This window comes from Rana temporaria, chromosome 4, assembly GCF_905171775.1.
Source record: "Rana temporaria chromosome 4, aRanTem1.1, whole genome shotgun sequence".
In the NCBI taxonomy this organism is placed as follows: domain Eukaryota; kingdom Metazoa; phylum Chordata; class Amphibia; order Anura; family Ranidae; genus Rana; species Rana temporaria.
In genome coordinates this window covers 194,653,331-194,680,184 of record NC_053492.1, presented here as the reverse complement: position 1 = coordinate 194,680,184, position 26,854 = coordinate 194,653,331, and the positions used below count along the sequence as shown (strand labels likewise).

At 46.3% G+C, this 26,854-nt stretch overlaps 1 protein-coding gene across 3 annotated transcripts in view; it reads left to right on the top strand.

Annotated features, from left to right (window-relative positions):
* The window catches only part of LOC120936862 (LIM domain containing preferred translocation partner in lipoma), a 428,104-nt gene that overhangs the window by 124,102 nt on the left and 277,148 nt on the right, over window positions 1–26,854 (top strand). For all 3 annotated transcript variants that reach the window (XM_040349587.1, XM_040349584.1, XM_040349586.1), the window contains one exon: window positions 10,075–10,285. In XM_040349587.1, the coding sequence (XP_040205521.1) occupies window positions 10,084–10,285 (202 nt within the window). In that variant the 5' untranslated portion in view covers window positions 10,075–10,083. The remainder of the gene's footprint in view (window positions 1–10,074; window positions 10,286–26,854) is intronic.

Here is a 26,854-nt window from a genome sequence, read left to right as displayed (position 1 = left end):
TTGGGTGGAACTCCGCTTTTAAGCTTTAAAATGTTAGAACTACGTACTGTTATATATTTTTGGGATTATACGTGTTTGACTGCAGTTCCTCTTTAACTGTGTTCTAGTTATGTATTTACAAATCTTCAGCTCACTCAATAGCTTATATGTCAGTTTTTACACTGTTCATCAAAGGAATCCCTGTTTGCTGTGCCAAGGAATGGGTACAATAATTTTTATTTTACCTGTTGAAACTGTTATGTGTTGTCCGTTACTTGTTTGCAATACAGAAATTTACACAAGCCATTGATTTTGACTGTGCAAAAATACTCTGTAAAAGAAAAAAAAGCACATGCATCTAGGGCAACATAAACGGGGTTGTTTTCTGATGCCAATTACTCTAGTGGAAAATAGAGGATGTTTACGACCATTAGTCCTTTAGTATCTCAGCAACCTGGTGCCGCAAATGGTTTATAGAATTCTAGGGTTGTACAAGTGATGTGACATGTTTTTGTCGTGGTTGGTTAATGAAACAGGATGTGCTAAATTTAGGAGGACGTCACATTTAATTGTGCTGCACATGCACTGTGCTTCTGCACAATAAGCCTCATATAATTCAGACTGAAACAGAAAATAAAACAGATTTAATATTTTTAAAGGATTGTTAAAGTGGAACTTCAGTAATTTTTTCATTTTTCCTTCTATTAAATCTTCTGCCCTTGTTGTTTTAACTTTGGATGGTTAAAAAATAAATAACAAATCTGCCAGTAAATACCTTCTACAGCCCACTTCCTGTTTCTTGTCTGGGGAAAAAAGCCTAGGCTTATGACGACACGCACAGCTCTCATTCTCGGGTTTGCCAGGAAAGGATGGGGGATGAGTCATATGAGAGCCGCAGAGCTGGAGGTATGCCTGTGTGTCTGTGTAAATGCAGGAAGTGAACAGGCAGCAGCTTCATCTGCCCACAATTAAAATGGTTGCAGCCAGACTCAGTGGAGGGATATTTCTGCAGCATATTTGGCAAGTACAGAATCACAGTATATATAAAATATGCAAAGTGGTTGGATGGAAGCTTTAGAATGGCGAAAATGGTTTTATTACAAATTGTGAGCAGACTGCAGTTCCTCTTCAAGCATCACATAAACATCTACTTATATTTTGACAGGCTAGTGCTCTGTTACTGTGGGTTCAGTTACTGCCCATTTTCAGTTGGTGCGAATAGTAACAAATGGGAAAAAAACACAAAATAACTGTCAATCTCCCTCGGTCTGGGGCTCCATGCAAGATCTCACCTTGTGGAGTTATAATGATCATGGAAACGGTGAAGAATCAGCCGAGAACTACACGGGAGAATCTTGTCAATGATCTCAAGGCAGCTGGGACCATAGGCACCAAGGAAACAACTGGTAACACTCTATGCCGTCAAGGGCTGCAATGCAGCGCCCGCAAGGTCCACCTGCTCAAGAAAGCATGTTTACAGGCCCGTCTGAAGTTTGCTAATGAACATCTAAATGATTCGGAGGAGAACTGGGTGAAAGTGTTGTACTCAGAAGAGACCAAAATCAAGCTATTTGGCATCAACTCAACTCGTCATGTTTGGAGGAGGAATGCTGCCTATGCCTATGACCCCCAAGAACACCATCCCCACCGTCGAACATGGAGGTGGAAACATTATGCTTTGTGGGTGTTTTTCTGCTAAGGGGAGAGGACAACTTCCTCGCATCAAAGGGACAATGGGCCATGTACCATCAAATCTTGGGTAAGAACCTACTTCCCTCAGCCAAGGCATTGAAAATGAGTTGTGGATGAGCATTCCAGCATGACAATGACCTAAAACACAAAACAAAGACAACACGGGAGTGGCTGAAGAAGAAGCCCATTCAGGTCCTGGAGTGGCATAGCCAGTCTCCAGACCTTAATCCTATAGAAAATATGTGGAGGTAGCTGAAAGTTCAAGTTACCAAATGTCAGCCTCAAAACCTTAAAGCGGTGGTTCACCCTTATTGACAACTTTCCATCATAAAATGAGGCATAGTAGCGCGAGCTACATTATGCCTGTATTTATTTTTTTAGTCCGGTACTCACAGTGCAATCCTAGCGAGACGATTCCGACTCCCCGCGGGGAATGGGCGTTCCTATCCAGAGGGAGCATGATTGACGGCTGGCTATGGCACGTCACGCTCCCCGAAGATAGCCGGAGTAGGTCTCGGCTCTTCACGGCGCCTGCGCACAGACTATGCGCAGGCGCCGTGAAGCGCCAAGTCCTATTTCGGCTATTTCCGGAGAAGCGTGACGCGCCATAGCCGGCCGTCAATCATGCTGCCTCTGGATAGGAACGCCCAGGAGTCGGAATCGTCTCGCTAGGATTGCACAGTGAGTACCGGACTAAAAAAACAAATACAGGCATACTGTAGCTCGCGCTACTATGCCTCATTGTATGCTAGAGGGAAAAATGTTTTATTTTTTTTTTATTAATAGGGTGAACCCCCGCTTTAATGACTTAGAGAGGATCTGCAAAGAGGCATGGGACAAAATCCCTCCTGGGATGTGTGCAAACCTGATGGCCAACTACAAGAAATCTAACCTCTAATTGCCAACAAGGGTTTTACCACCAAGTACAGTCGTATTTTGTGAAGGGGTCAAATACTTATTTTAGTGATTAAAATGCAAGTCAATTTATAACTTTTTTGAAACGATTTTTTGTTTCTGGATATTTTTGTTATTCTGCCTCACTGTTAAAATAAACTTACCATTTAAAATTAGACTGATCTTTTTTTTTTTTTTTTGTCCGTGTGGAAACGTACAAAACCAGCAGGGGATAAAATACTTTTTTCCATCGCTGTAATGAACACATTTTCATCAAGCAACCACTGAATGGTTGATAGGGAGAAGAGGAGAAGCCAGCTTTCAGTGGTTGCATGATTAAAATGGAGGGCATCAGGTCCTGTATATGTCACCCCCACCACCTCTCCTATCCAAGTGTAAAACAGAATGTGACAGGGAGGCTGCACATGCCCCCTGGAGCATGGGGTGGAGTTCCCATTGTGATCCCTGATGCTACACCACTGGTTTGGGTGTGTGGTAAAAACATGTCTCAACTATGGGGTTTACCCCTCCCTCAAACCACAAATTTAAGCAAGCCCTTAGGCTCCATTCACATCTATGCGACAGCGGCGTACGGCGTACGCAGCGTATTTTGCCGTGAGTGTGTATCTTTTTTTTTTTTTTTTTTAAGATTCTTCCCATTGCTGTCAATGGGCGAACGCCAATGTCGCCTGAAAAAAAGGGTCCGGGACTTTTTTTCAGGCGACAGGTGTTCGGCGTCTATGAGATGTGAACCATCTCCATAGACAGCAATGGGAATTCTCCCCTCTAGCGGCAGAAGCGTCCGGCGTCGGGCGTTTTGTCGCATAGATGTGAATGGAGCCTTACTGTCCTGAGCCCCATCTAAGGCTGCACTGCCATTTACCTCCACCACGGGTGCAGCGCAGTGCACCTCTGTCTTTCCTGCAGGTTAGCTGCGCTTTATCATTGACTTATATCTTGCGGGTGTTGAGCTTATGGGGCTCCTGCTCCCTCCACGGCTGGTGCCAGCTTGTTGCACTCTGATGCTCTGGGATGGTGGGACGGCAAGCCTAGATCACGATCAAAGGTTGCCGACCCTGGGCATGTGCTTCCCTGGTATGAGGCGGAGGGCCACAGGTTGCGCACCCCTGCTCCAGAGAATAAAATGGTGGTAGTTCCAATTTTTTATGTCTCATAATGTTGCCCCAAAGGTCTAGGAAACACAAAATGTCAGTAAAAAACACATCAAAAGTTAATTTTAGGGTGTATAAAACACAATAAAATACCAAATTTTGGGGTAAAATATGAAAGTCGAGATTGCACAAAGTAAATATACCCAGCATTTTACACCTTATGCCGGGTACAGACAAGAGGATTGATCCGTGGATACGGTCCACCGTACCGTTTCCGCGGAAAAATCCTCTCGAGGATTTCCGCGGATTTGGATCCGATGGAGTGTACTCACCATCGGATCGAAATCTGCGCCGAAATCCCATTGCGATGACGTGTCGCGCCGTCGCCGCGGCGACGTGCGCGACGCTGTCATATAAGGATTACCCACGCATGCGTTGAATCATTACGACGCATGGGAGGGAATCTGACGGATCGATCCGGTGAGTCTGTAAAGACCACCGGATCGATCCGCTGAAGCCGATTCCAGCGGATAGATTTCTTAGCATGCTCAGAAATTTTTATCTGCTGGAAATCGGTCGGGCCGAAAAAAATCAGCGGAAAAAGATCCGCTGGGATGTACACACCAGCGGATCTATCCGCTGGAACTGATCCACAGATCAATTCCAGCGGATAGATCCTCTCGTGTGTACGGGGCCTCGTACACACGACCATTTTCCTCGACAGAATCCATCAAGAAACATGGTGGCAGAGCTTTTTTGCAGAGGAAAACAGTCGTGTGTATGTTTTTCATCTAAATCTGTCGAGGAACTCTATGAGAAAAAAAAGAGAACAAGTTCTCTTTTTCCTTGTCTGGAGTCTCAATTTCCTCGTCGTGTTCCTCGTCGGGCTGGTTTTCGATGAGAAACACGTTCGTGTGTATGCTTAGAAACCCGCGCATGCTCAGAATAAAGTATGAGACGGGAGCGCACCTTCGGTAAAAGTAGCGTTTGTAATGGAGATAGCACATTTATCACGCTGTAACAGACTGAAAAGTGCAAATTGTCTCTTACCAAACTTTTGCTTAACACGCAGTAACATGAGATTGGCAAAAGCAGCCCCAAGGGTTGTGCCAGTGGAATCGAACTTCCCCCGCCGTTGTACGTGTTGAATGTCACCGCGTTTTGAGAACGATGAGATTTGGTCTTGACAGTGTGTACGCAAAGCAAGCTTGTCAAGATTCTCGACAAGCCTGACAAGGAACTCGTCGAGGAAAACGATGTTTCATTTACGACGAGTCCCTCGGTCGTGTGTACGAGGCCTCAAACTTTTAAAATGGCAACAAACTTCAATAGCCTATATTTTCCATGGGTGAAGCTTTAAGAGGTCATCAGTTTAGTGTTATGAAGGAGGTCTGGTGCTAGAATTTTTGCTCTAATTTCTGGTGTAAAGCAATTGACATTTTTAAATACATGTTTGCACATGTATATATGTGGGGGGCTTTATTTATTTTTAGGGGGGGTGGGGGAAGATTTTTTTATTTTTTTTATTTTTTACAATAAAAAAATTTTTTTTATTTTTTTTATGTGATATATTTGTGGTGACAATTTTTTTCTTTAATGAGACATCCAGGGTTTTATAAGGTCCCAGGTGTCTCCCTGAGCCCCACTAAATGTAATGCACATCGCACTGCATTACATTCTTTCCTGGCCTTGATGGGGTAACTGTCAATGGGGTCCTGGAAGTGAGGTCATGCACAATCACAGCCGCCAGAATGCTTCAATCCGACAAATAAACTGCCCTGCTCCTGGAACTACATTTCTCAGATGTCAGGCTATTGGAGATGTACATCCTTGCACCTGATGCCAACAGTGAATGGGCTGACATTTATTGGTTGAACTAGATGGACTTTTGTCACAAGTCCACTCTCGTGAGTTTGTCAGGAAAGAAGGCTGGAGGTGTGCCTCTGTGTGAACCAGGAAGTGAACAGGCAGCAGCTTCAGCTGCCCACAGTTAATATGGATGCAGCCAGACTCAGTGGAGGGAGATTTCTGCGGCATAATTGGCAAGTACAGAATCACAGTATATATAAAATAATATGCAAAGTGGTTGTAGGGAAGCTCCAGATGTTTTATTGCAAATGTGGGCAGACTGCAGTTCCTCTTTAAATCAAAGCAAGATCTTAAATGACACTTGGTTATATTCTTTTTAAACCATTTATTGATGGATTTGTTAGTGAGCTTTGGATCATTTATTGTACTGAAAGACCCATCTTAGTTTTAGCTTTTGGAGAAATGGCCTTTCGTTTTCCTAAAACTCATTTTAAAAATCTGTAATTGAAATGACTGCAGGCTGCACAAGGCCTAAAACAGAAAAGCAACCCCCAACCATAACATTTCAACAACCATGCTTCATGGCTGATATGGGGTTCTTTCCCATGTATGCTTTTTTCCTTGTTTGATAAACGGGTGTACTGTTACTTCAGCACTTTGTTCCAGAAGACGTGGTCTTTGCCTATAAATTGAATGGCAAACTTCTGATTATAGATGCATGCTTTTTGACCCCATGATTTACCTCTACACCCCAGAATTAAACTTTTACATTTCTTGGAGACTTCTTTTAGCATCAAATGTCAGCTTCTGGGCTGAATTTATGGAGCTTGCTAGTTAAACTAACTATCTCTTCTTTGAAATCCTATACCACCTTTTTCTTACAATGCACTGATTGAGGACTTGGAAAAGTTCCATTGACCTTGTTATGACATAACATATCAAAAACTGAATATCCAAAGTTTATACACTATATTACTAAGTATTGGGACACCTGCCTTTACCCGCACATGAACTTTAATGGCATCCCAGTCTTAGTCCATAGGGTTCAATATTGGGTTGGCCCAACCTTTGCAGCTATAACAGCTTCAACTTTTCTGGAAAGGCTGTCTACAAGGTTTAACCTTTTTTCCACCGTAGGAAGTCATATAACGTCCTGGACTTTAGGGGGGATATCTGAATGATGCCTGCAGCTACAGGCATCATTCAGATATCCTTCTTTTTAGGCGACAATTCTGCGCACCATAAGGACGATCATAGCGTCGGTTCCACCACTTAATCGTTCTTATAAGCCATTTGGTGCTTCCTCGGGCTCTCCCGTGGCATCGGAGGCCCGCAGAACGAATCTGTCGCTGCCGGATGAGGAGGATAGAGATTTCTCTATGACCGTCGGAGGCCCGGGCGCGATGTTATGATGTCGCGCCCGTGTGCCGGAAGTAAACAAAGCTGCAATCGCGGCTGAAAGCATGAGATCAGCCATTTTTTTTACCCCCCGATCTCATGCTTTCCAGCCTGGAGGAGAGATGCAGGGTCTTATTGACATTATTGACCCTATTCCTATTACAAGGGATATTTACATTCCTTGCAATAGGAATAAAAGCAATCAAAAAAAAAAAAAAAAAAAGTGTAAAATACAAACATTTTTATTTTATTTTTTAAATGCCCCTGTCCCCAGGAGCTTGCACTCAGAAGCGAACCCGCATGCAAGTCCCGCCCTCCTCTGTAACTCTAAACTGGTAACCTGTAAAAATTTATAAGCATCGCCTATGGAGATTTTTAAGTACAGAAGTTTGGCGCCATTCCATGAGTGTGCACAATTTTAAAACATGACAAGTTGGTTTATCTATTTACTCTGCGTAACATGATCTTTCACATTATACAAAAAAATTGGGCTACTGTTTTTTATTTTTTTAACCGGTTAACGCCCGCCCACTGTATATATACGTCCTGTTTTTAACGATGAATATCTCGGTAACGGCAGCAGCTGCTGCCACAACCGAGATATCCATCTCTTCAGTGGGCGGGCGTGTAAACGATAACGACGGTCTCCGCGGCGGATTAGCCGCGAGATCGCCGTTATCGGTGGTGGGAAAGGGGCCCACCGCTCTCCCGCGCCCTCCGCCGCTTACCGTAGCCGTCGGTAGCGGTGGAGGAGATCGGGTGCTGCTGCCTGATCAGTGAGGACTCGAGTGAGGGCAAGATGGCCCCCACCCGTCCTCATAGCTTTGCTGGGCGGAAGTGACGTCAAAACGTCAGTCCCGCCCAGCGTCTTAGAGACAATTTTTTTGTTGTCCTTTTTTTAAATGACAAATTTTCCATTTTTTTTTCTTGCATTTAAGTCTAAATATGAGATCTGGGGTCTTTTTTCCTATTACAAGGGATGTTTGCATTCCTTGTAATAGAAATAAAAGTGATACATTTTTTATTTATTTTTTTATTTCAGTGTAAAAAATAATAAAATCAATAAAAATAAATATTTTTTTTATTTTTAAGTGCCCCGTCCCGACGAGCTCGCGCGCAGAAGCGAACGCATACGCGAGTAGCGCCCGCATATAAAAACGGTGTTCAAACCACACAAGTGAGGTATCGCCGCGATCGTTAGAGCGAGAGCAATAATTCTAGCCCTAGACCTACTCTGTAGCTCAAAAAATGCAACGTATAGATTTCTTAAAACGTCGCCTATCGAGATTTTTAAGGGTAAAAGTTTGACGCCATGCCACGATCGGGCGCAATTTTTAAGCTTGACATGTTGGGTATCCTTTTACTCGGCGTAACATTATCTTTCACAATATATAAAAAAATTGGGCCAAATGTATTGTTGTCTTATTTTTTAATTAAAAAAAGTGAATTTTTTCAAAAAAAAGTGCGCTTGTAAGACCGCTGCGCAAATACGGTGTGACAAAAAGTATTGCAATGACCGCCATTTTATTCTCTAGGGTGTTAGAAAAAAATATATATATAATGTTTGGGGGTTTTAAGTAATTTTCTAGCAACATGTTTTAGTCTAAACACCGGTTCACCCTATAACATTTTTTTTTTTCTATCATTAAATTAAGCATAGTAGCGCGAACTACAGTATGCCTTTATTTATTTATTTTTGCCCCGTACTCACTGTGTAATCCTATAGTGAATATTCCGACTCCCCGCGGGGAATGGGCGTTCCTATCCAGAGGGAAGATGATTGACGGCCGGCTCTGGCGCGTCACGCTTCTCCGGAAATAGCCGAAATAGGACTTGGCTCTTCACGGCGCCTGCGCATAGTCGGTGCGCAGGCGCCGTATAGCGCCGTGAAGAGCCGAGACCTACCTGGCTATCTTCGGCGAGCGTGACGTGCCATAGCCGGCCGTCAATCATCTTCCCTCTGGATAGGAACGGCCATTCCCCGCGGGGAGTCGGAATCTTCACTATAGGATTACACAGTGAGTACGGGGCAAAAAAAATAAATAAAGGCATACTGTAGCTCGCGCTACTATGCTTAATTTAATGCTAGAATGTTGTTATTGTGGGTGAACCACCGCTTTAAGTGGTTAATTCATGAAACAGTTTTTTTTCCCAAGAAAAGGTGTTTGAAAAATTATTGTGCAAATACTGTGCGAGATAAAAAGTTGCAATGACTGCCACTTTATTCCCTAGGGTTGTCTGCTAAAAAAAAAATAAAAAAATATATAAATATATATATATATATATATATATATATGTGTGTGTGTGTGTGTGTGTGTGTGTGTGAGAGAAGTGCCAGAATAGGCCCTGTATGGAAGTGGTTAGGAGTGTGTCTATGGGAATGTTTAACAATTCTTCCAGAAGCACATTTGTGAGGTCAGGCACTGATATGGACAAGAAGGCCCAGTACCTCCCTGTGTAGGCAGTTCTGCCTTGCCTTACATGGATCTCCTTTTTTCTTTTCTTTCTTTCTTTCTTTCTTTCTTTCGCTCTCTCTCTCTCCTCGCTCTCTCTCTCGCGCTCTCTCTCGCGCTCTCTCTCGCGCTCTCTCTCGCGCTCTCTCTCGCGCTCTCTCTCGCGCTCTCTCTTGCGCTCTCTCTCGCGCTCTCTCTCGCGCTCTCTCCTCTCTCTCGCGCTCTCTCCTCTCTCTCGCGCGCTCTCCTCTCTCTCGCGCTCTCTCCTCTCTCGCGCGCTCTCTCCTCTCTCTCGCGCTCTCTCCTCTCTCTCGCGCTCTCCCCTCTCTCTCTCCCACTTTTTTCATTTGCTTCTTTCCCAGCCAGTGATATGGGGAACTGGAAGTGACGTTTTACACATTGCTTCTGGGTCAGTGATTGGAAGGGCACCTCTACCTGGTGGAGTGTGTATGCACCCCTCCAAAGCCACCAACATAGTTTCTACTTGGATGGTATTAAAAGGGTTAATTCTGAAACTACATTCCATATAAGGACCTCATGCATAAAATCATAGCATAAACTGCAATTCCTCCTTTAAGTTGTAGTCTCTCTTTGTTTTCAATCTGTTCACTGTGTGTTTGTATAGCTTCATAATTACAGTATCTTGCATTTCACCATGGCCACAATACGTGTGTGTGTGTGTGTGTGTTTATGTCTGACATATTTGGCTCCAATAAGTGTCATTTCTGTTTCTGTAGACGTGAAAAATGTCTCATCCTTCATGGCTACCACCAAAGAGTTCTGGGGACAACCTGGGACATGTAACTGCCAGAATGGAGACCACACAGGGCTTTGGAACACCCAGCATCTCCGTGTCAACTCAACAAGCCCCTAAGAAATTTGCACCTGGAGTTGCCCCGAAACCAAAATACAATCCATATAGATCAGGACAGTCTGAAAGTGGTGATGGTATGTAATAGTAGCCAATGCTACGTAACAATGTATGCTCAGAATTGGATCAAGAAAGAAAAATAATTCTTTTAAAATTTAAATGAACTAATTTTACAAACCATAAACAGGAAATGTAAAGCTGAAGCTTTACATTTTTACTTTACTTTTATTTTATTATTTACTTTTATTCTTTTACTAAAATGTGTCCTATTCCCTAAATTTGCATTCACAATCTTCTCTGTATTGTTGATATAATTCTCTTCGATCATATGATGTTTTCAGTTTTCTAAACTTGCATTCTTATTTTCCTGCAATCTGTTTGTCTGCCTTAGTTTTTATCATTTGAAATTTGTGTATCTAAAGCAGGGGGTGTCCAAACTTTTTTTTTTTTTTTTTTTAAAGAGGGCCAGATTTGATGAAGTGAACATGGGTGAGGGCCGAACATTTTGCCTCACATTCTTTGAACCATTAAAATTTGGTCTAAGTGTGTTTGTTCGAGCACTAATACACCGCCCAACAAGAATTCTCTTGCCTTTGTCACACTCGTTCCCGACACACAGACTGCTGCTCCCAGAGAGCCCTCCATTACATCAGGGTCCCCAAAGAGCCTCCTCCACTTACATCAGGGTCCCCAGAGAGCCTCCCCCTATACATCAGGGTCCCAAGAGAGCCCCCCCTATACATCAGGGTCCCAAGAGAGCCCACCCCTATACATCAGGGTGCACAGAGAGCCCACCCCTATACATCAGGGTGCACAGAGAGCCCCCCCTATACATCAGGGTGCACAGAGCCCCCCCTATACATCAGGGTGCACAGAGAGCCCCCTATACATCAGGGTGCACAGAGAGCCCCCCCTATACATCAGGGTGCACGGAGAGCCCCCCTATACATCAGGGTGCACGGAGAGCCCCCCCTATACATCAGGGTGCACGGAGAGCCCCCCCTATACATCAGGGTGCACGGAGAGCCCCCCTATACATCAGGGTGCACGGAGAGCCCCCCTATACATCAGGGTGCACGGAGAGCCCCCCTATACATCAGGGTGCACGGAGAGCCCCCCTATACATCAGGGTGCACGGAGAGCCCCCCCTATACATCAGGGTGCACGGAGAGCCCCCCCTATACATCAGGGTGCACGGAGAGCCCCCCCTATACATCAGGGTGCACGGAGAGCCCCCCTATACATCGGGGTGCACGGAGAGCCCCCCTATACATCGGGGTGCACAGAGCCCCCCCTATACATCGGGGTGCACAGAGAGCCCCCCCTATACATCGGGGTGCACAGAGAGCCCCCCCTATACATCGGGGTGCACAGAGAGCCCCCCCTATACATCGGGGTGCACAGAGAGCCCCCCCTATACACCGGGGTGCACAGAGAGCCCCCCCTATACACCGGGGTGCACAGAGAGCCCCCCCTATACACCGGGGTGCACAGAGAGCCCCGCCCTATACACCGGGGTGCACAGAGAGCCCCCCCTATACATCGGGGTGCACAGAGAGCCCCCCCTATACATCGGGGTGCACAGAGAGCCCCCCCTATACATCGGGGTGCACAGAGAGCCCCCTCTATACATCAGGGTGCACAGAGAGCCCCCCCTATACATCAGGGTGCACAGAGAGCCCCCCCTATACATCAGGGTGCACAGAGAGCCCCCCCTGTACATCAGGGTGCACAGAGAGCCCCCCCTGTACATCAGGGTGCACAGAGAGCCCCCCCTGTACATCAGGGTGCACAGAGAGCCCCCCCCGTACATCAGGGTGCACAGAGAGCCCCCCCCCGTACATCAGGGTGCACAGAGAGCCCCCCCCGTACATCAGGGTGCACAGAGAGCCCCCCCCGTACATCAGGGTGCACAGAGAGCCCCCCCCGTACATCAGGGTGCACAGAGAGCCCCCCCCCGTACATCAGGGTGCACAGAGAGCCCCCCCCCGTACATCAGGGTGCACAGAGAGCCCCCCCCCGTACATCAGGGTGCACAGAGAGCCCCCCCCGTACATCAGGGTGCACAGAGAGCCCCCCCCGTACATCAGGGTGCACAGAGAGCCCCCCCCGTACATCAGGGTGCACAGAGAGCCCCCCGTACATCAGGGTGCACAGAGAGCCCCCCGTACATCAGGGTGCACAGAGAGCCCCCCCGTACATCAGGGTGCACAGAGAGCCCCCCCGTACATCAGGGTGCACAGAGAGCCCCCCCCGTACATCAGGGTGCACAGAGAGCCCCCCCGTACATCAGGGTGCACAGAGAGCCCCCCCCGTACATCAGGGTGCACAGAGAGCCCCCCCCGTACATCAGGGTGCACAGAGAGCCCCCCCCGTACATCAGGGTGCACAGAGAGCCCCCCCCCGTACATCAGGGTGCACAGAGAGCCCCCCCCGTACATCAGGGTGCACAGAGAGCCCCCCCCGTACATCAGGGTGCACAGAGAGCCCCCCCCGTACATCAGGGTGCACAGAGAGCCCCCCCCGTACATCAGGGTGCACAGAGAGCCCCCCCGTACATCAGGGTGCACAGAGAGCCCCCCCCCGTACATCAGGGTGCACAGAGAGCCCCCCCCGTACATCAGGGTGCACAGAGAGCCCCCCCCGTACATCAGGGTGCACAGAGAGCCCCCCCTATACATCAGGGTGCACAGAGAGCCCCCCTATACATCAGGGTGCACAGAGCCCCCCCCCCAATACATCAGGTTTCACAGACTTAAAAATTAGCACAGTACCTTGTTTCCTCGTTCAGCCGGGTACTGCACTGTAGGGGGAAGCTCAGGTGTGAATGGAGCCCTAAGGATGAGTAAGAACTGCATCATCTATCCTTTTTTTTTTTTTTTTTCTGCGATACCTGAACACCCGATTTCTCATACTTCAGGAGAAAAAGTGTTGATAAATCTCCCCAGTGGGGTCATGGATAAATAAAAAGCTGACACAAAACTTTATCACTCTATCCAACATGGCTTTCTATGTCTCAGATATTACTTATCAGTGAGTTTGGGACTTTCTTTGATTGTAACTGGGGCATGCTGGAATCATTAAAAAAACAAAACAAAACAAAAAATCTGTCTCTTTGGGTTTATTTTTATTTTTTATTGAAAGTGCACTTTTTAAGATGAACCTGTGCCTTGCCAATGCAGTGTAATACAAAGGGCTTACGTTAAAGTGGTTTTACAGTCCCAGGGTTGTTTACCTTAATGCATTTTATGCATTAAGGTAAATACGTAGGGGGGGGGGGGGCATCTCCGGATGGCAGAGAGCAGACCTGTGAGACTTCAGTTCTGTCTTCCGAGTGGCATCCTACAGGCATCCTATATCCGATTTGTACCAGACCAACTTCTAAATACTCCCCACAGTAGTGGAAACATTCCAGGCTGGCACCCATGGTGAAATACGGGCCACCCACGCCAGCATCCGCGGCGGAACAGCAGGCCTGAGTCAGATGGCATGATGGCTCCAGGACACAGGCAGAGCAGCATGGCATGATGCTGCAGCCACCCATCTCCACTCCTCACAAGAAATCACAGGCTCTGGTGAGTGAATCTGCCCCTGTTCCCCATGGTGCACAGCCAGACCCCCTGCAGTCTCAGGACTTCCTCAAAGGCAGTGAGGATGGCTCAGGCCCTGATTCCCCTCCTGCTGAGCCCACCCTGGCCACCATCATGCATGCTATACAGGACTGCAAGGCCTCTCTCACTGCACAGATTGCATTAGTCTGCATGGACTTTTCTCTCCTGAAGCAAGATGTGCAAAATTTAAGGGACAGAGCTGGGGAGACTGAAGAACGTATCGGCTCCCTTGAGGATGTTGTCCACCCCTTAGCTGTTACAGTGAGGGACCGAACAGGGGAAATGGCAGCTCTCCACGCCAAAATCGACAATTTGGAAAATCGTTCAAGGAAGAACAACCTCCGCTTCGTTGGTTTCCCTGAAAGGGCGGAGGGCTCCCACCCAGAAAAATTCTTATATAATTGGCTGAGGGACATTTTGGGGACTGACACACCATCCTTTTCACATGTCATTGAGTGTGCCCACCGCACCCCTCCGCGTCCCCCACCTTCTGGAGCACCCCCACGATCCATTATAGCAAGGATCCTCAACTTCCAAGACAAAGTTGCTATTCTGCGCCTGGCCTGGCAGAAGGGTCCATCTAAATACAATGGCAACACTATCTCAGTGTACCCCGATTTTTCAGCAGATGTCCAGCGACAACGCACCTCCTTTGCGGCAGTGAAGGCTCACCTGCGTACGGAGGGCCTCTCCTACGCCATGCTTTTTCCCCGCCAAGCTCCTCATCATTTGAGGGTAAAGCGCACTTCTACAACAACCCCAATAGGCTATGGCCTGGCTCAATGATGGATACAGAGTTCTTCCTAGGCACAGGGCTGCCTAATATCTGTGGTCCTAGGCCCCTGCATTCTCCTATGTTTGCCTTGAACTGATTATGGATATGTCCATCCTTCCATTTTGGAGAACTCGTTTACCTTGACTGCACTGTCTGATCCAGATTTTCATGAAGGTATGGTACGCCTCCCTGCAATAGGCCTGAGAACTATTATCCTGCCATCTTTAATCCTAATAGACTGAACTTCCTCCTTATTAACAGGCCTATCCCCCTACAACTTCTGCCGGTTGTTTACTCTGCAATCTACTGCATCCGCTGTTGGACTGTGATGCTTTTCACCCCTACAATCCTGCTCGGAAATCACTCTTGACTCCACTACACCCCCAATACCAGTTAATGGCGAGGCCACGTTACAGCTCTCCCTCAGTTTAAGGAGGGTGGTTTTCGTTTTACAGTTCAGGGAGCCAAGGCTCGTTATGTTGTGGTTGGCCGAGCAGGGGGGGGGGGGGGCGATTTTTATCTAGACTTTCTGGGACTTTTTCTCCTTTTTTTTCTCTTTTTTTATTTTTTTATTTTTCTCTTTTTTTTCCTCTGTTCCTTTTTTGAGTCCTATATTTTTTCTCAGGTTGCTGCCTATGGCAGACTTTTATTGTTTTTTTATTATTTCATTGCTGGCTCATGATGTCCTGATGGCAGATCCACGCACTTTTTTTTTTTTTTACTCATGTGCATGTATGTGCTTCAGGTGGCGCGGACTGTCTGGTCATTTATATTCTTGTATGCATGTTACTTTGTGCTTATTTACTACTGTATGTTTTACAATGGCAAAGCCCCTAAGGATAGTCTCCTGGAATACTAGAGGTCTGAATGCACCCCAGAAGAGATCCCTGGTCTTTTCAGTATTAAAAAAATGTCTCCCGCACATCATCTGCCTCCAAGAGACTCCCCTTACAGGCTCTTAAACAAGGGCCCTAAAACGCCCGTGCTTGTCTAACTCCTATCATGCCAAATCCTTCTAGCCAAATCTCTCCCGGCTAAGACGGTACAGGTTAAAACCGACCCTAACAAGCGGTTTATTGTTCTTAATTTCTACTGTGACCTTTACCCTGGTGAACATTTATGTGCCCCCCCCCATTTTCGGTGGAGGTACTCTCTAGACTTCAGCTGCTGACTAGACCCCCTGGCCCCTTACTTTGTGGGGGACTTTAATGCTATATTAGATCCAACTATGGACCGCCTGGGTGGTGGAGGTAGAACCTTTCCCTCTTTTCTAGACTGGGCACAGGTTCATGGCCTTACAGAGGTTTGGCAATGGAAACATCCAGATGTATGCCACTTTTCCTGCCACTCGGATTCTTTCCACACCATGTCCAGACTGGATATGGCGTTTGCTCCGGCTGAGACCCTCCCTGTTGTCTCTGCCGTTTTCATATCTGCCTAGAGGGGTTTCTGATCATGCCCCTCTCTCAGTGGACCTCCTCCTCCCAGGTTCGGGACCTGCTATTTGGCGCCTGAATTCATACTGGTTGGAGGGCGAGGTAGTGCAGGGAGAATGCAGGACAGACATCACAAACTATTGGAGAGATAATCTGGGAAAAGTAGACCCTTCCACTGAATGGGACACGTTTTTAAGACAACTTTCATGTCCATCACAGGGGTCTTGCGCAAAAATAACCGGATGCTTACAGAAGAACTTGAGACTGTTATGGTACGTGCTGAGTCTGCTTATGCCTCTAACCCTGCTTCCGACACGAGGGAGGCATGGTTATAGAGCCGTACGGATTATGAACTCTGTCTGTTAGATGTCACGCAAAAACACATGTTGCATGTCACACAAAAATCGTTTGAACATGGTAATAAAGCCGGACGTCTCTTGGCATATCTGACTAGACCTGACCATTCTCCCATTTCCTTCCCACGTATCTATACTGCTCAAGGCCCCATCAGTGACAACCCAGGGGATATCCTAGACTCCTTTTTTATGCTTTTACAAAGACCTGTATACCTCTAGGGTTGACTACGATGACTCCCAATTGAATGACTACTTGGCTGACATATCTCTCCCTTCCTTGTCAACGGAGGGGCGTAAAGTGCTGGATGCACCTATCTCAGTTGAGGAAATTGCTGCAGCCATTTTTTTACAAATGCCTGCACATAAGACTCCGAGCTTAGACGGTTTCCCGACTGAATGGTACTCACAATTTAAAGACCTGTTGTGCCCCTTTCTTTTGCGAACCTATAACAAAGCTCTAGATGTCGGGATCCTCCCCCCAACGATGCGAGAGGCTTTGATTGTACAATTAAAACCCCGTAAGGACCCACTCAAATGCGAATCTTACCGTCCAATTTCTCTTATTAATGTGGACGTTAAGATTCTGGCCAAAATATTGGCAAACTGTTTGAACACTGTAGTCACGTTCTTAGTCAATAGTGACCAAGGGGGCTTTATCCCCGGCAGGTCCACCAGAATGAATATCTGCAGGCTGTTTCAAAACCTGCAATATCCACACGACTGTCCTCCCACTCGTGCTATTGTGTCTTTGGACACTTGCAAGGCATTCGACAGTGTGGAATGGCCATATCTGTTTCGGGTGTTACAGATGTATGGCTTTGGCCCCTGTGCTGTAGCATGGATAAAACTCCTTTACACCTCCCCTGTACCTCGGGTGCGGGTCAATTCCTCTATCACTGGCCCATTTCCGATTACTAGGGGCACACGACAGGGGTACCTGTCACCCCTCTTGTTTGCCCTGGCCATGGAGCCATTTGCGGTTCGCATTCGCTCCTCCCTCTCGATTAAAGGACTCCCAATTGCTAATATAGAGGAGCGCATTTAACTTTATGCGGATGACACATTGGTGTATCTGGCTGATACTAATGAATCGCTTCAGGCCCTGTTGGTGGAGATTAATACCTTTGGAGACTATTCTGGCTTCCGGGTGAATTGGGATAAGTCTCTTCCTCCTAGACATGGCTGAGCCTCCCCAGATTCACCCGGATTCCAAGCTTCAAGTGGTATCCTCCTTTAGGTACCTTGGGGTTCTGGTGCAGACCCCTTTATCTTTATATGTCGCCAATAACTTAGATCCTTTATTGGCCCGTCTTCAGGAGCAGACCAAGCAGTAGATGGATCTGCCTCTGGATCTTATGGGGAGGGCCAACGTCCTCAAAATGATCTACCTACCGAGATTACTCTATATCCTTGCCAATTCCCCTTGCAAAATACCTAAATCTATTTTTAAACGCATAGATTCAATATGTACTACTTTCCTGTGGAAGGGTGGCTCCCCCAAGGTAGCACTTGAAACACTACAGTTGCCAGCGCACTTGGCAGGCCTGGCATTTCCCAACAATGCCTGTACCTCCACGGAGGGAGCCATCGCATCTTCTCTGGAAACCCTACATAATATCTACAGAGGCCGGGTCCCCGATCGCCCCGGAACCTCCCTACTTGCCATTTCCCTTTCCTCTTTTCGCTATATTGTCACTAAAGTATCCAGGCACACCTGTCTGAAATTTCCCAACAACCCCCTGTGGTTTAACCCTAATCTGCAGGAACTATACCCCCTTCCTGATCCCAATCGCTGATACTCCAAGGGGGTTAAATATTTATGCCACCTGTATAATGCTCAGGGCTTTAAATCTTTTTCTCATCTACATTTAGACTTCGATCTACCAAGATCGTACCTATTTTATTACTATTCGTGCCCTGTTTGGCTCCCTGGATGATCCCAATGACCTGCCCCCTTTGGAAATACTGCTCAGACAGCCAGATTCCACTAAACTTGTCTCCACCTATTATGCAGCCCTAATGACTGACTTTAACCCCAGGTTTCACAAAGCTCAGGTAAAATGGGCCTCTCTGGACATCTCCCTGATAGACGAGGACTGGTCAGAATTTAGTGATACGTATAAAAAAACCTCTGTTATTGCTTCCCGGGACCGCATCATACAGGTCAAAATTTTCCATCAAACCCACCTCACTCTGGCTAGGTTACACAGGAGATGGGTCTCCTGTCCTCAGCTGCCTGTTTCCGCAGCTGTGGCCAAGAGGCCGATTTCTTACACTGCTTCTGGACATGCCCGGTATTCCAGGACTTTTGGGAAGAAGTGGGTGCTTTTATCTCATCGGCGCTAGGCCTCCCAAACATAATCCACCCCAAGAACTGCCTACTAGGCATTTTTGGCGAATTACACCTATCATCACATGCCAAGAGACTGCTCCGTATACTCTTCTTCTATCTTAAAAAAGCAATTTTACTGTCCTGGAAGGGCGCACAGACCTCTCTGAAATCCCTCTGGTTAAAACTTATTAATGACGCTATCCCACTGTATAAACGTACTTTTGAACTCCGGAAACGGAACAAAACCTTCCACAAAATTTGGGGTAGATGGTTGGCTAGTCCGCTAACCCTCTCCCAGCACTGATTGTACTACTCTTGTTTGACCATTAATGGGCCGTGCCTCATGAATCTCTAATGTCTGGACCTCTGCTTTTGCTACAGTATATCCAGGTATTATACCTGATCCTTTTACCACTGTGCCTACTTTGTATTTTGCACTGATGTCAGTTTATTTTTCTATGTTTGAGTGTATTGCCTAACAAAAAATTGCCTGAAAAAATCCTGCTTTGCAGTCTTCAGTGTGAAAGCCCAAAGGCTTTCACACTGAAGCGGTGCGCTAGCAGGATTGCTCCAAAAGTCCTGCTAGCCGCATCTTTGGAGCGGAGTGTTTACCACTCCTTTACCGCTGCTGCCCATTGAAATCAATGGGACAGCGCGGCTATACCGCCCGCAAACCGCTGCTGTAGCGTGCGGTTTTAACCCCTTTTCAGTCGCTAGCGGGGGTTAAACGCACCGTTAGCAGCTAAATATCGCGGCAAAAAAAATCTGTATAGCGCCGCTATACCGCCAGTGCACCTCCCACGCCCAGTGTGAAAGAGGCCTTATGGTCCCAGTATGTAAGGATGAGTACACTGTCAGAGCACACACAAAAACATGTACAGTGCCTTACTTGAAAAATCTTGTTAAATGTGCTGCTTGGTGCACTAATGCTCACTTTTTTCATGAAAACATGCATCCTCCATACTATTATTATGATTTGTCTATGGTGTTTATTGCTGAAATACTATACACATAAATTCTCTTTCTCAAGGGATCTGCTGGCACACAAGGACACTGTAAAAAGAACATTTTGTTCTCGGGGAAGCAGATGAACATAAGGAAGCATTACCTTACTAGAGTTTTGGCAAGACTCCATAAGAGATGAGAGCTGTGTTTGACTGTTTGGTGATCGTGTTAATGCAGTAAGTGGCCTGGCAGCACTGCTACCAAAACCTTGCCAGTATTTAAAGAGTTGGAAAGCTATATCATATATAGGCTATATATTATAAAATATAAGCTTATCACGAGCAACAGAGAAGCTCTGTGACCACATAAAATAATATCTCAAGGACAAGTGCTGTTTTTAAGCCTTGCAACATTGATGTCAAGCAGAATGCTAACCAGGGACACTATCTGCACGTTTGTATGTTCTCCTTGGGTTTCCTCTAGGTTTTTTGGTTTCCTGCTTCAGTCAAAAACAAGTGGTAGGCTAATTGGTTTATAAATGTAACCAATTTAACCCTAGATTTTTTATGTATGTGTTTTTGTATGCTGTTAAAGGAACGTTGGATTGTCAACTCATTTGGGGCAGGGACTAATGTGAACCCTTCGATTTATTAAGTCAGCGTGTATATATTACAGTTGGAAGTCGCATGGAACCTTTAGTGTTCTTTGTATGTTATAGAAATGGGAACATTTACTCCTATTTATAAATATTTAACTGAACAAGAACCTTTGCTTTTTGTAGGTCAGGGTTTCGCCAGTCTAAAAATTCAGAACACTATAGTTTGTCTACTGCTGTTAAAAGTAGAGAGCATTATCACTCTGTTTATTGGTTGACTGGGTTTAATAAATAACGCACGCACACTAGGGCTGCCAAATTCAATTGCTGTATCGGTGCATGGTGATTCGGGTGTCCACGATGTGGCACCGATGCATGCGACTGCAATAAACAATTTCTAGCCCCGCCCCTCCCACGCTCTGTGCGGCTGTTACCTAATTTCATAGTGTAGTGTTTGTATATGCTCTGCTCATGTGACTGACTGACTGCCCGACCCGCCTCTTTCCTCTCTGCTCTTACGTCTCACGTCTTTCCTGGCGTCAGCCCCGCCCGCCTCTCTTCTGCTCTGATAGTCAGTGGGTGGGGCTGACGCCAGGAGAGCAGTGAGGCGAGTCGGGCAGTCAGTCACATGAGCGCGGCATATACAAACAAACACTGAGAATTCCCTGCTGACTTGACATGGAATGAAGATCAGGGGGATGGTGAGCAGGCAGATCGCCCTGGTCAGAGGGACAGCAATGACACAAGTAAGTTCTCTCCAATCATCCTCTATCGCCCGAGTAGTGTGCGCAGAGCAGAATGTAAGAACAGAAGAGGAGGGGGGGGGTGTGCTGTGATGCGGGCACACAGGGGGGGTAAAGGCATGTAGTGAAATATGATGTGTCACTTGTGATAAGTCATTGTCACTGCAGGCAGAAATATAGACAGGAGGAATGGTGTAATATCTTCCTGAATGTGAAAACAGGTTGGGAGGGGTCACAGGACACCATTGGATTGTCAGAAATAAAAACACAACATGTCTGCTCTTATTATTCCCAGTATGATGCTGTGTCCGCAGTCTCTAATCATCTCCTGTAGCATGTCCACAGTCTCTGATCATCTCCTATAGCATGTCTGCAGTCTCTGATCATCTCCTGTACTATGTCCGCAGTCTTTGATCATCTACTGTAGCATGTACGCAGTCTCTGATCATCTGTAGCATGTCCGCAGTCTCTGATCATCTCCTGTAGCATGTCCGCAGTCTCTGATCATCTCCTGTACTATGTCTGCAGTCTCTGATCATCTCCTGTGGCATGTCTGCAGTCTCTGATCATCTCCTGTAGCATGTCCGCAGTCTCTGATCATCTCCTGTAGCATGTCCGCAGTCTCTGATCATCTCCTTTAGTATTTTGGGGGGAGAGCTTGGAGCTCCTTTAAGTTGTCTGCTGTGTTTAGACTATGCTACATGCAGGAAGTGTTTTTGTTTTTTGCTTTTTTTAAGAACAGATAGAATAAAAAAAATGGAGTACTTTAATTTTTTTTGATGAAAGCCATGCGCACTCGCGTTTGCAATCGTGATGCATCGTGAAATCGAATCGTTGACATAATAAAATTAAAAAAGCCAGTGAAGATGCGCACCCCTAACGCACACTATACAGGGTTTAAATGCTCATTAGGTCTAGGGGCATGGGTGCTCAACCTGTGGCTCTCCAGCTGTTGCAGAACTACAATTCCCATGAGGCATTGGAAGCCGCTGACAGTTACAAGCATGACTCTCGAAGGCAGAGGCATGATGGGACTTGTAGTTCCGCAACAGTTGGAGAGCCACAGGTTGAGCACCCATGGGCTAGGGCATTGTAAAAGGAGGCTCTACATGCCCTTTTTCTAAGTTCCAGCGGTGCAACCGGTCCCCCACAGTCTTCTCTCACTCCCACCACTCACAATAGAGGGTTAAAAGCCCTGGCCTGCATTGTATTTGATGATGCCAAAGAAACACCCAGACCGGAGCTTTGGGGGAGAAGTGGGCAGCGCCAGAGCAGGCAGTCAGGAAAGTAATGCAGCCTCTTCTGCAACCCTGCATTTCTCAAGCATTTAACCCTTGTAGTTCAGTGCAACCCCACTGCAAGGATAATTTGTGTTGTTCCTGGAGCTATGCTTTAAAGTGATCTTAAAGGCACATTTTTGCACAGAGCAGCTCCGATCCTCCTCTTCTCGGGTCAGCCAGCACTCCTAGATTCACCCTCTTGCCGAGTGCCCACAGAGCAAGCAGCTTGCAATGGAGGCACTCAAGCAGGTGTGCTCTTGAGCTGCTGCTCTGCTTGTCCATGTGGACAGGGAGCCACGGCTCAGCCCCGCCCCCAATGGTTTCCGCTGCTGTTAAAGCTACGGAGGAGGGAGAGTCCCCAGAGAGCCAAGACACTCATGCACATCACTGGATCACGATGGTGGGGCGGGGGGGGGACAGTTCTGCACACAGAAGTTTTTTTTTACCTTAACCACTTTCTTACTGGGCACCTAAACCCCCCTCCTGCCCAGACCCATTTTCAGCTTTCAGCGCTCTCACTCTTTGAATGACAATGACAAATGAAAAATTTATAATTTTTTTCCCCTACAAATAGAGCGTTCTTTTGGTCGGTATTTGATTACCTCTGCGTTTTTTTTTTTGTTTAAAAAAGATAGGCAGCACAGATGGGTGGCTCTGAAGGGCACTGGTGGGCACTGAGAAGTGGCACTGCTAGGTGGCATTGATAGGTGGCACTGTTTTGCACTGATGGGAACTGATTTGTGCCACTGTGGGCACTGGCAGGCGATACTGGTTGGCATTAATGTCCCTTGCACAAAAGCCGGGGATCGGCTTTTTTTTTTCACTCTGACCACGTGAGGAGAAAAAAAAATATTACCGTGCTTCTGTTTACATCACTTGATCAGCTGTGATTGGCTAACAGCTGATCACGTGGTAAGGGGCCTGGATTTTGTGACTTGGTGATCACAGCGCGCGCCCTGCAGGGGCATGTGCAAAGGTGAGGAAGTATATTGATGGCCTCCCGACAAAGTAGGTCTGCGCTGTAGCCGTCATTCGGCTATAGCGCCGCTCCTCTTTCCCCTTTTCTCCACGGCACCAGCATTCTTACTGTCAAATCGCATGTCAAACTGGCCTGATGTGAACGGGGGCTAAAGGCTTTTTTATATCATACAGGCCCAGCCCTGCAACCAACTCTCGGGCTGTGATTTCAGTGAGGTTGATTTACTAAAGTGTATGTTAGCCAATCGGCTTGTAAGTTTAACTTGTTCAATTAAGCTTTGACAAAAAAAATAAAAAAAATGGAAGCTGATGGGTTTGTGTGCAGAGCTGCACCAGATTTTGCACTCTCCAGTTTCAGTAAGTCGACCACAGTATGTCAAATTGCAGCTAACTGGACTATGATTAAACAAGCAGTTTGATTTGTAAAAGGCCCACCTTTTGTTCCAGGAAGTCGCAGTGTCAGTATCTCCACAAGACAGATTTAAATATTTCTACGCAAACGTGTTCACAGTAACAAAAGCTAGTGGGGATATTCACTCCATTTTGGACCTAAAATCCCCCAGCAGACTCCTTCAAACACCAAATTTCTGCATTAAATCTACTGTACAAGACCACTGTACAAGGGTCTGATCCTGGATACATGCCAAGAAAAAGTGCTTCTTCCAGGAAAAATAAATATTTTGCTAAGAGTTTTAGGCCTAATCAATTCTTTCTAGGCAGTGTCTTGTGTTCAATGCCATTCAAGAACTCTCCAACAATATATTTTGTTGCCATGGAAAAACAGGCTCTTTACCATAACTTGTCTATGCTCCTATCCAAATAAGCAAGAACTTTTTGATCTTGGTAGATCCTAACATTGGGGAAATCCTTCATCCCCTACCACTGGAAAGTCCATACAACAGATGCAAACAGATATATTGCAATCCTTGACAGTTCAAGGAACATGGTTAAGAGCGAAAACCAAGTTCCGCATCAACATTATTGAGCAGTCAGGTTGATCCTGCATCAATGGACACCCAATCCATCTACAGTCAATGTAACCATGGTGGCATATATTGGGTGTCAAGGGGGAACGAGGAGCCTGGCTACCTTGAAGGAAGGAAACTAGATTCTCTCTGGACAGAAACTAATTTTCGGCTATTCACATCCCAGGAGTGGACACTTGGCAGGTGGATTATGTCAGCCACCACAACTTGGCCTCTTCATTTAGATGTGTTCAATGTGATATGCTAGAGATGGGGGATTCCAGATGTGCCCTTCTCCTAAGCACCCAAAGGCAATGTCTCTACATTGCCAGGATGTAGTCAGAGCTATAAGACTCAAACCTACTGCTTTTATCAGAAAAAAAAATTGTGTTCTCTCCTAGAGACCTTGTAAAGTTCACCCTGCTTCAATATCTACCATGGCATGTTGGATAAGAAGCTTGACTGCAAAAGCTTGTGCTCTTAAGCAACAATCTCTTCCTGCGCTGTTTCTATGCCCATTCCACCATTCTGGGAACTTTGTCACCAAGCCTCTGTAGCCCAACTGTGTAAGGCCACCACCTGGCGTTCTGTACATACTTTTTCAAAGTTTTACCAGGTGAATGTCCAGTCTTCTGATGTAACTGTGGCAGCAAGGTTCAGCAATGCAGCAATACTAATGCTGATTTGAAGCCAAAATGTAGTCACCCCAAATTCTGATTTAATACATTTCTTTCTTTTTTCTTCTGTTTTGTTCACTTAAAATTTTGTAAATTGATATAAAAAAAAGTATTCTTACAGTATCTTTAACACTTGACTAAAGCATTTGCACAGTACTGTAGCAAGTTAAGTGCAGGAGAGGCGCTTATACAAGTGTATAAGACTGAAGTAAAGCTAGAGGTTGGCTTTAATTTATCCCAGCACCAATGCATGCAGTGGATGTATGCCACGTTTCATATACAGCTTGGGCTACATTCAAAATTAGCTTTAAGTGCTGTTAGTCAATCTCCCTGATGAAACCACATGGCCCTGATGTATGGCGTAAGCTGTGACAGTGCAGACCAGAAGTGACTTATAAGGCAATCCGGTACCCTGTTTATACACATAGGCCCGGATTCACGTGCGGGCATAACCTATCCTATTTACGTTACGCCTCCGGAACTTTGACAGGCAAGTGCAGTATTCTCTAAGCAAAGTTGCGGCGGCGTAGCGTAAATAGGCCGGCGTAAGCCCGCCTAATTCAAATGTGGAAGATGTGGGCGTGTATTATGTAAATGTATTGTGACCCCACGTAAATGACGCTTTCTCCGAACGGCGCATGCGCCATCCGTGAAAGTATCCCAGTGCGCATTCTCCAAATTAACCCGCAAAAAGCCAATGCTTTTGATGTGAACGTAAATTACGCACAGCCCTATTCGCGAACGACTTACGCAAACGACGTAATCAACGGAAAATTGGACGCTGGCCCGACGTCCATACTTAACATTGGTACGCCTCATATAGCAGGGGTAACTTTTTACGCCGGAAAAAGCCTAACGTAAACGGCGTATCTGTACTGCGTTGGCCGGGCGTACATTCGTGAATAGGCGTATCTAGCTGATTTACATATTTCTAGGCGTAAATCGGCGTACACGCCCCTAGCAGCCAGCGTAAATATGCAGTTAAGATACGACGGCGTAGGAGACTTACGCTTGTCGTATCTTAGAGAAATTTTGGCGTATTTGATTCTTTGAATCAGGCGCCAAGATACGACGCCTCAGACTCAGAGATACAACGGCGTATCTGGAGATACGCCGTCGTATCTCCTACGTGAATCCGGGCCATACTGTATATATGGTGTTTTTATAGTTTGTCAGTGAAATTTCTAGTTAATACATTTTCCACATTTTACTACACTATGGGAGCCTTTTCTTTGCTTTGTGAAGAGCTATGCATTTTGGCCGCATGAATACTGAAAGGGACCGTAACTTACTATTCGTTGAGTTATTCATCAATCCACCAAAGGAATTTCCCTGTGGACGGAGGTGGATGTTCCCGTTGTGGAGAGCTTGGAGGAATTGATTGTTTTTTGCCCATATTCTCCAAAATTCAGGTGAGAGTTCTTGGAGACTAGAGGGAGCATGAGGTGTTTTAATATAGCAAGACCACCATATTGGTCAGTGGCGTAGGTTAATTATTGTTCCAACAACATATCAACATTTTTTTAATTCATATACAGTGGAACCTTGGATTGCGAGTAACGCGGTTAGAGAGCGTTTTGCAATATGAACACTGTATTTTTTTAAATCCTAACTCTGTTTGCGAGTGTTGTCTCACAAAACGAGCAGGATTCAAGCGGGTACGTGGGAGCGGAGCGGCGCCGATCGGAGGTGATCTGCGCTGTTCGGAAATGCTCAGAAATACACCGTTCCTGAGCCTTTCCGAGGTTTGCCAAGGTCAGCTGAGCTTGCCTCGGGCCTTTTCGTGTGTTCCCGAGGCTCTCTGGCGCCCCCCCCCCCTCTGTCCGCATGCGGTATTGCATGCAAAACAAATTATTTTTGTTTCCATTGACTTTAATAGGGAAACTCGCGTTGATGTGTGAGTACTTTGGATTACAAGCATTCTCCTGGAACGAATTATGCTCATAATCCGAG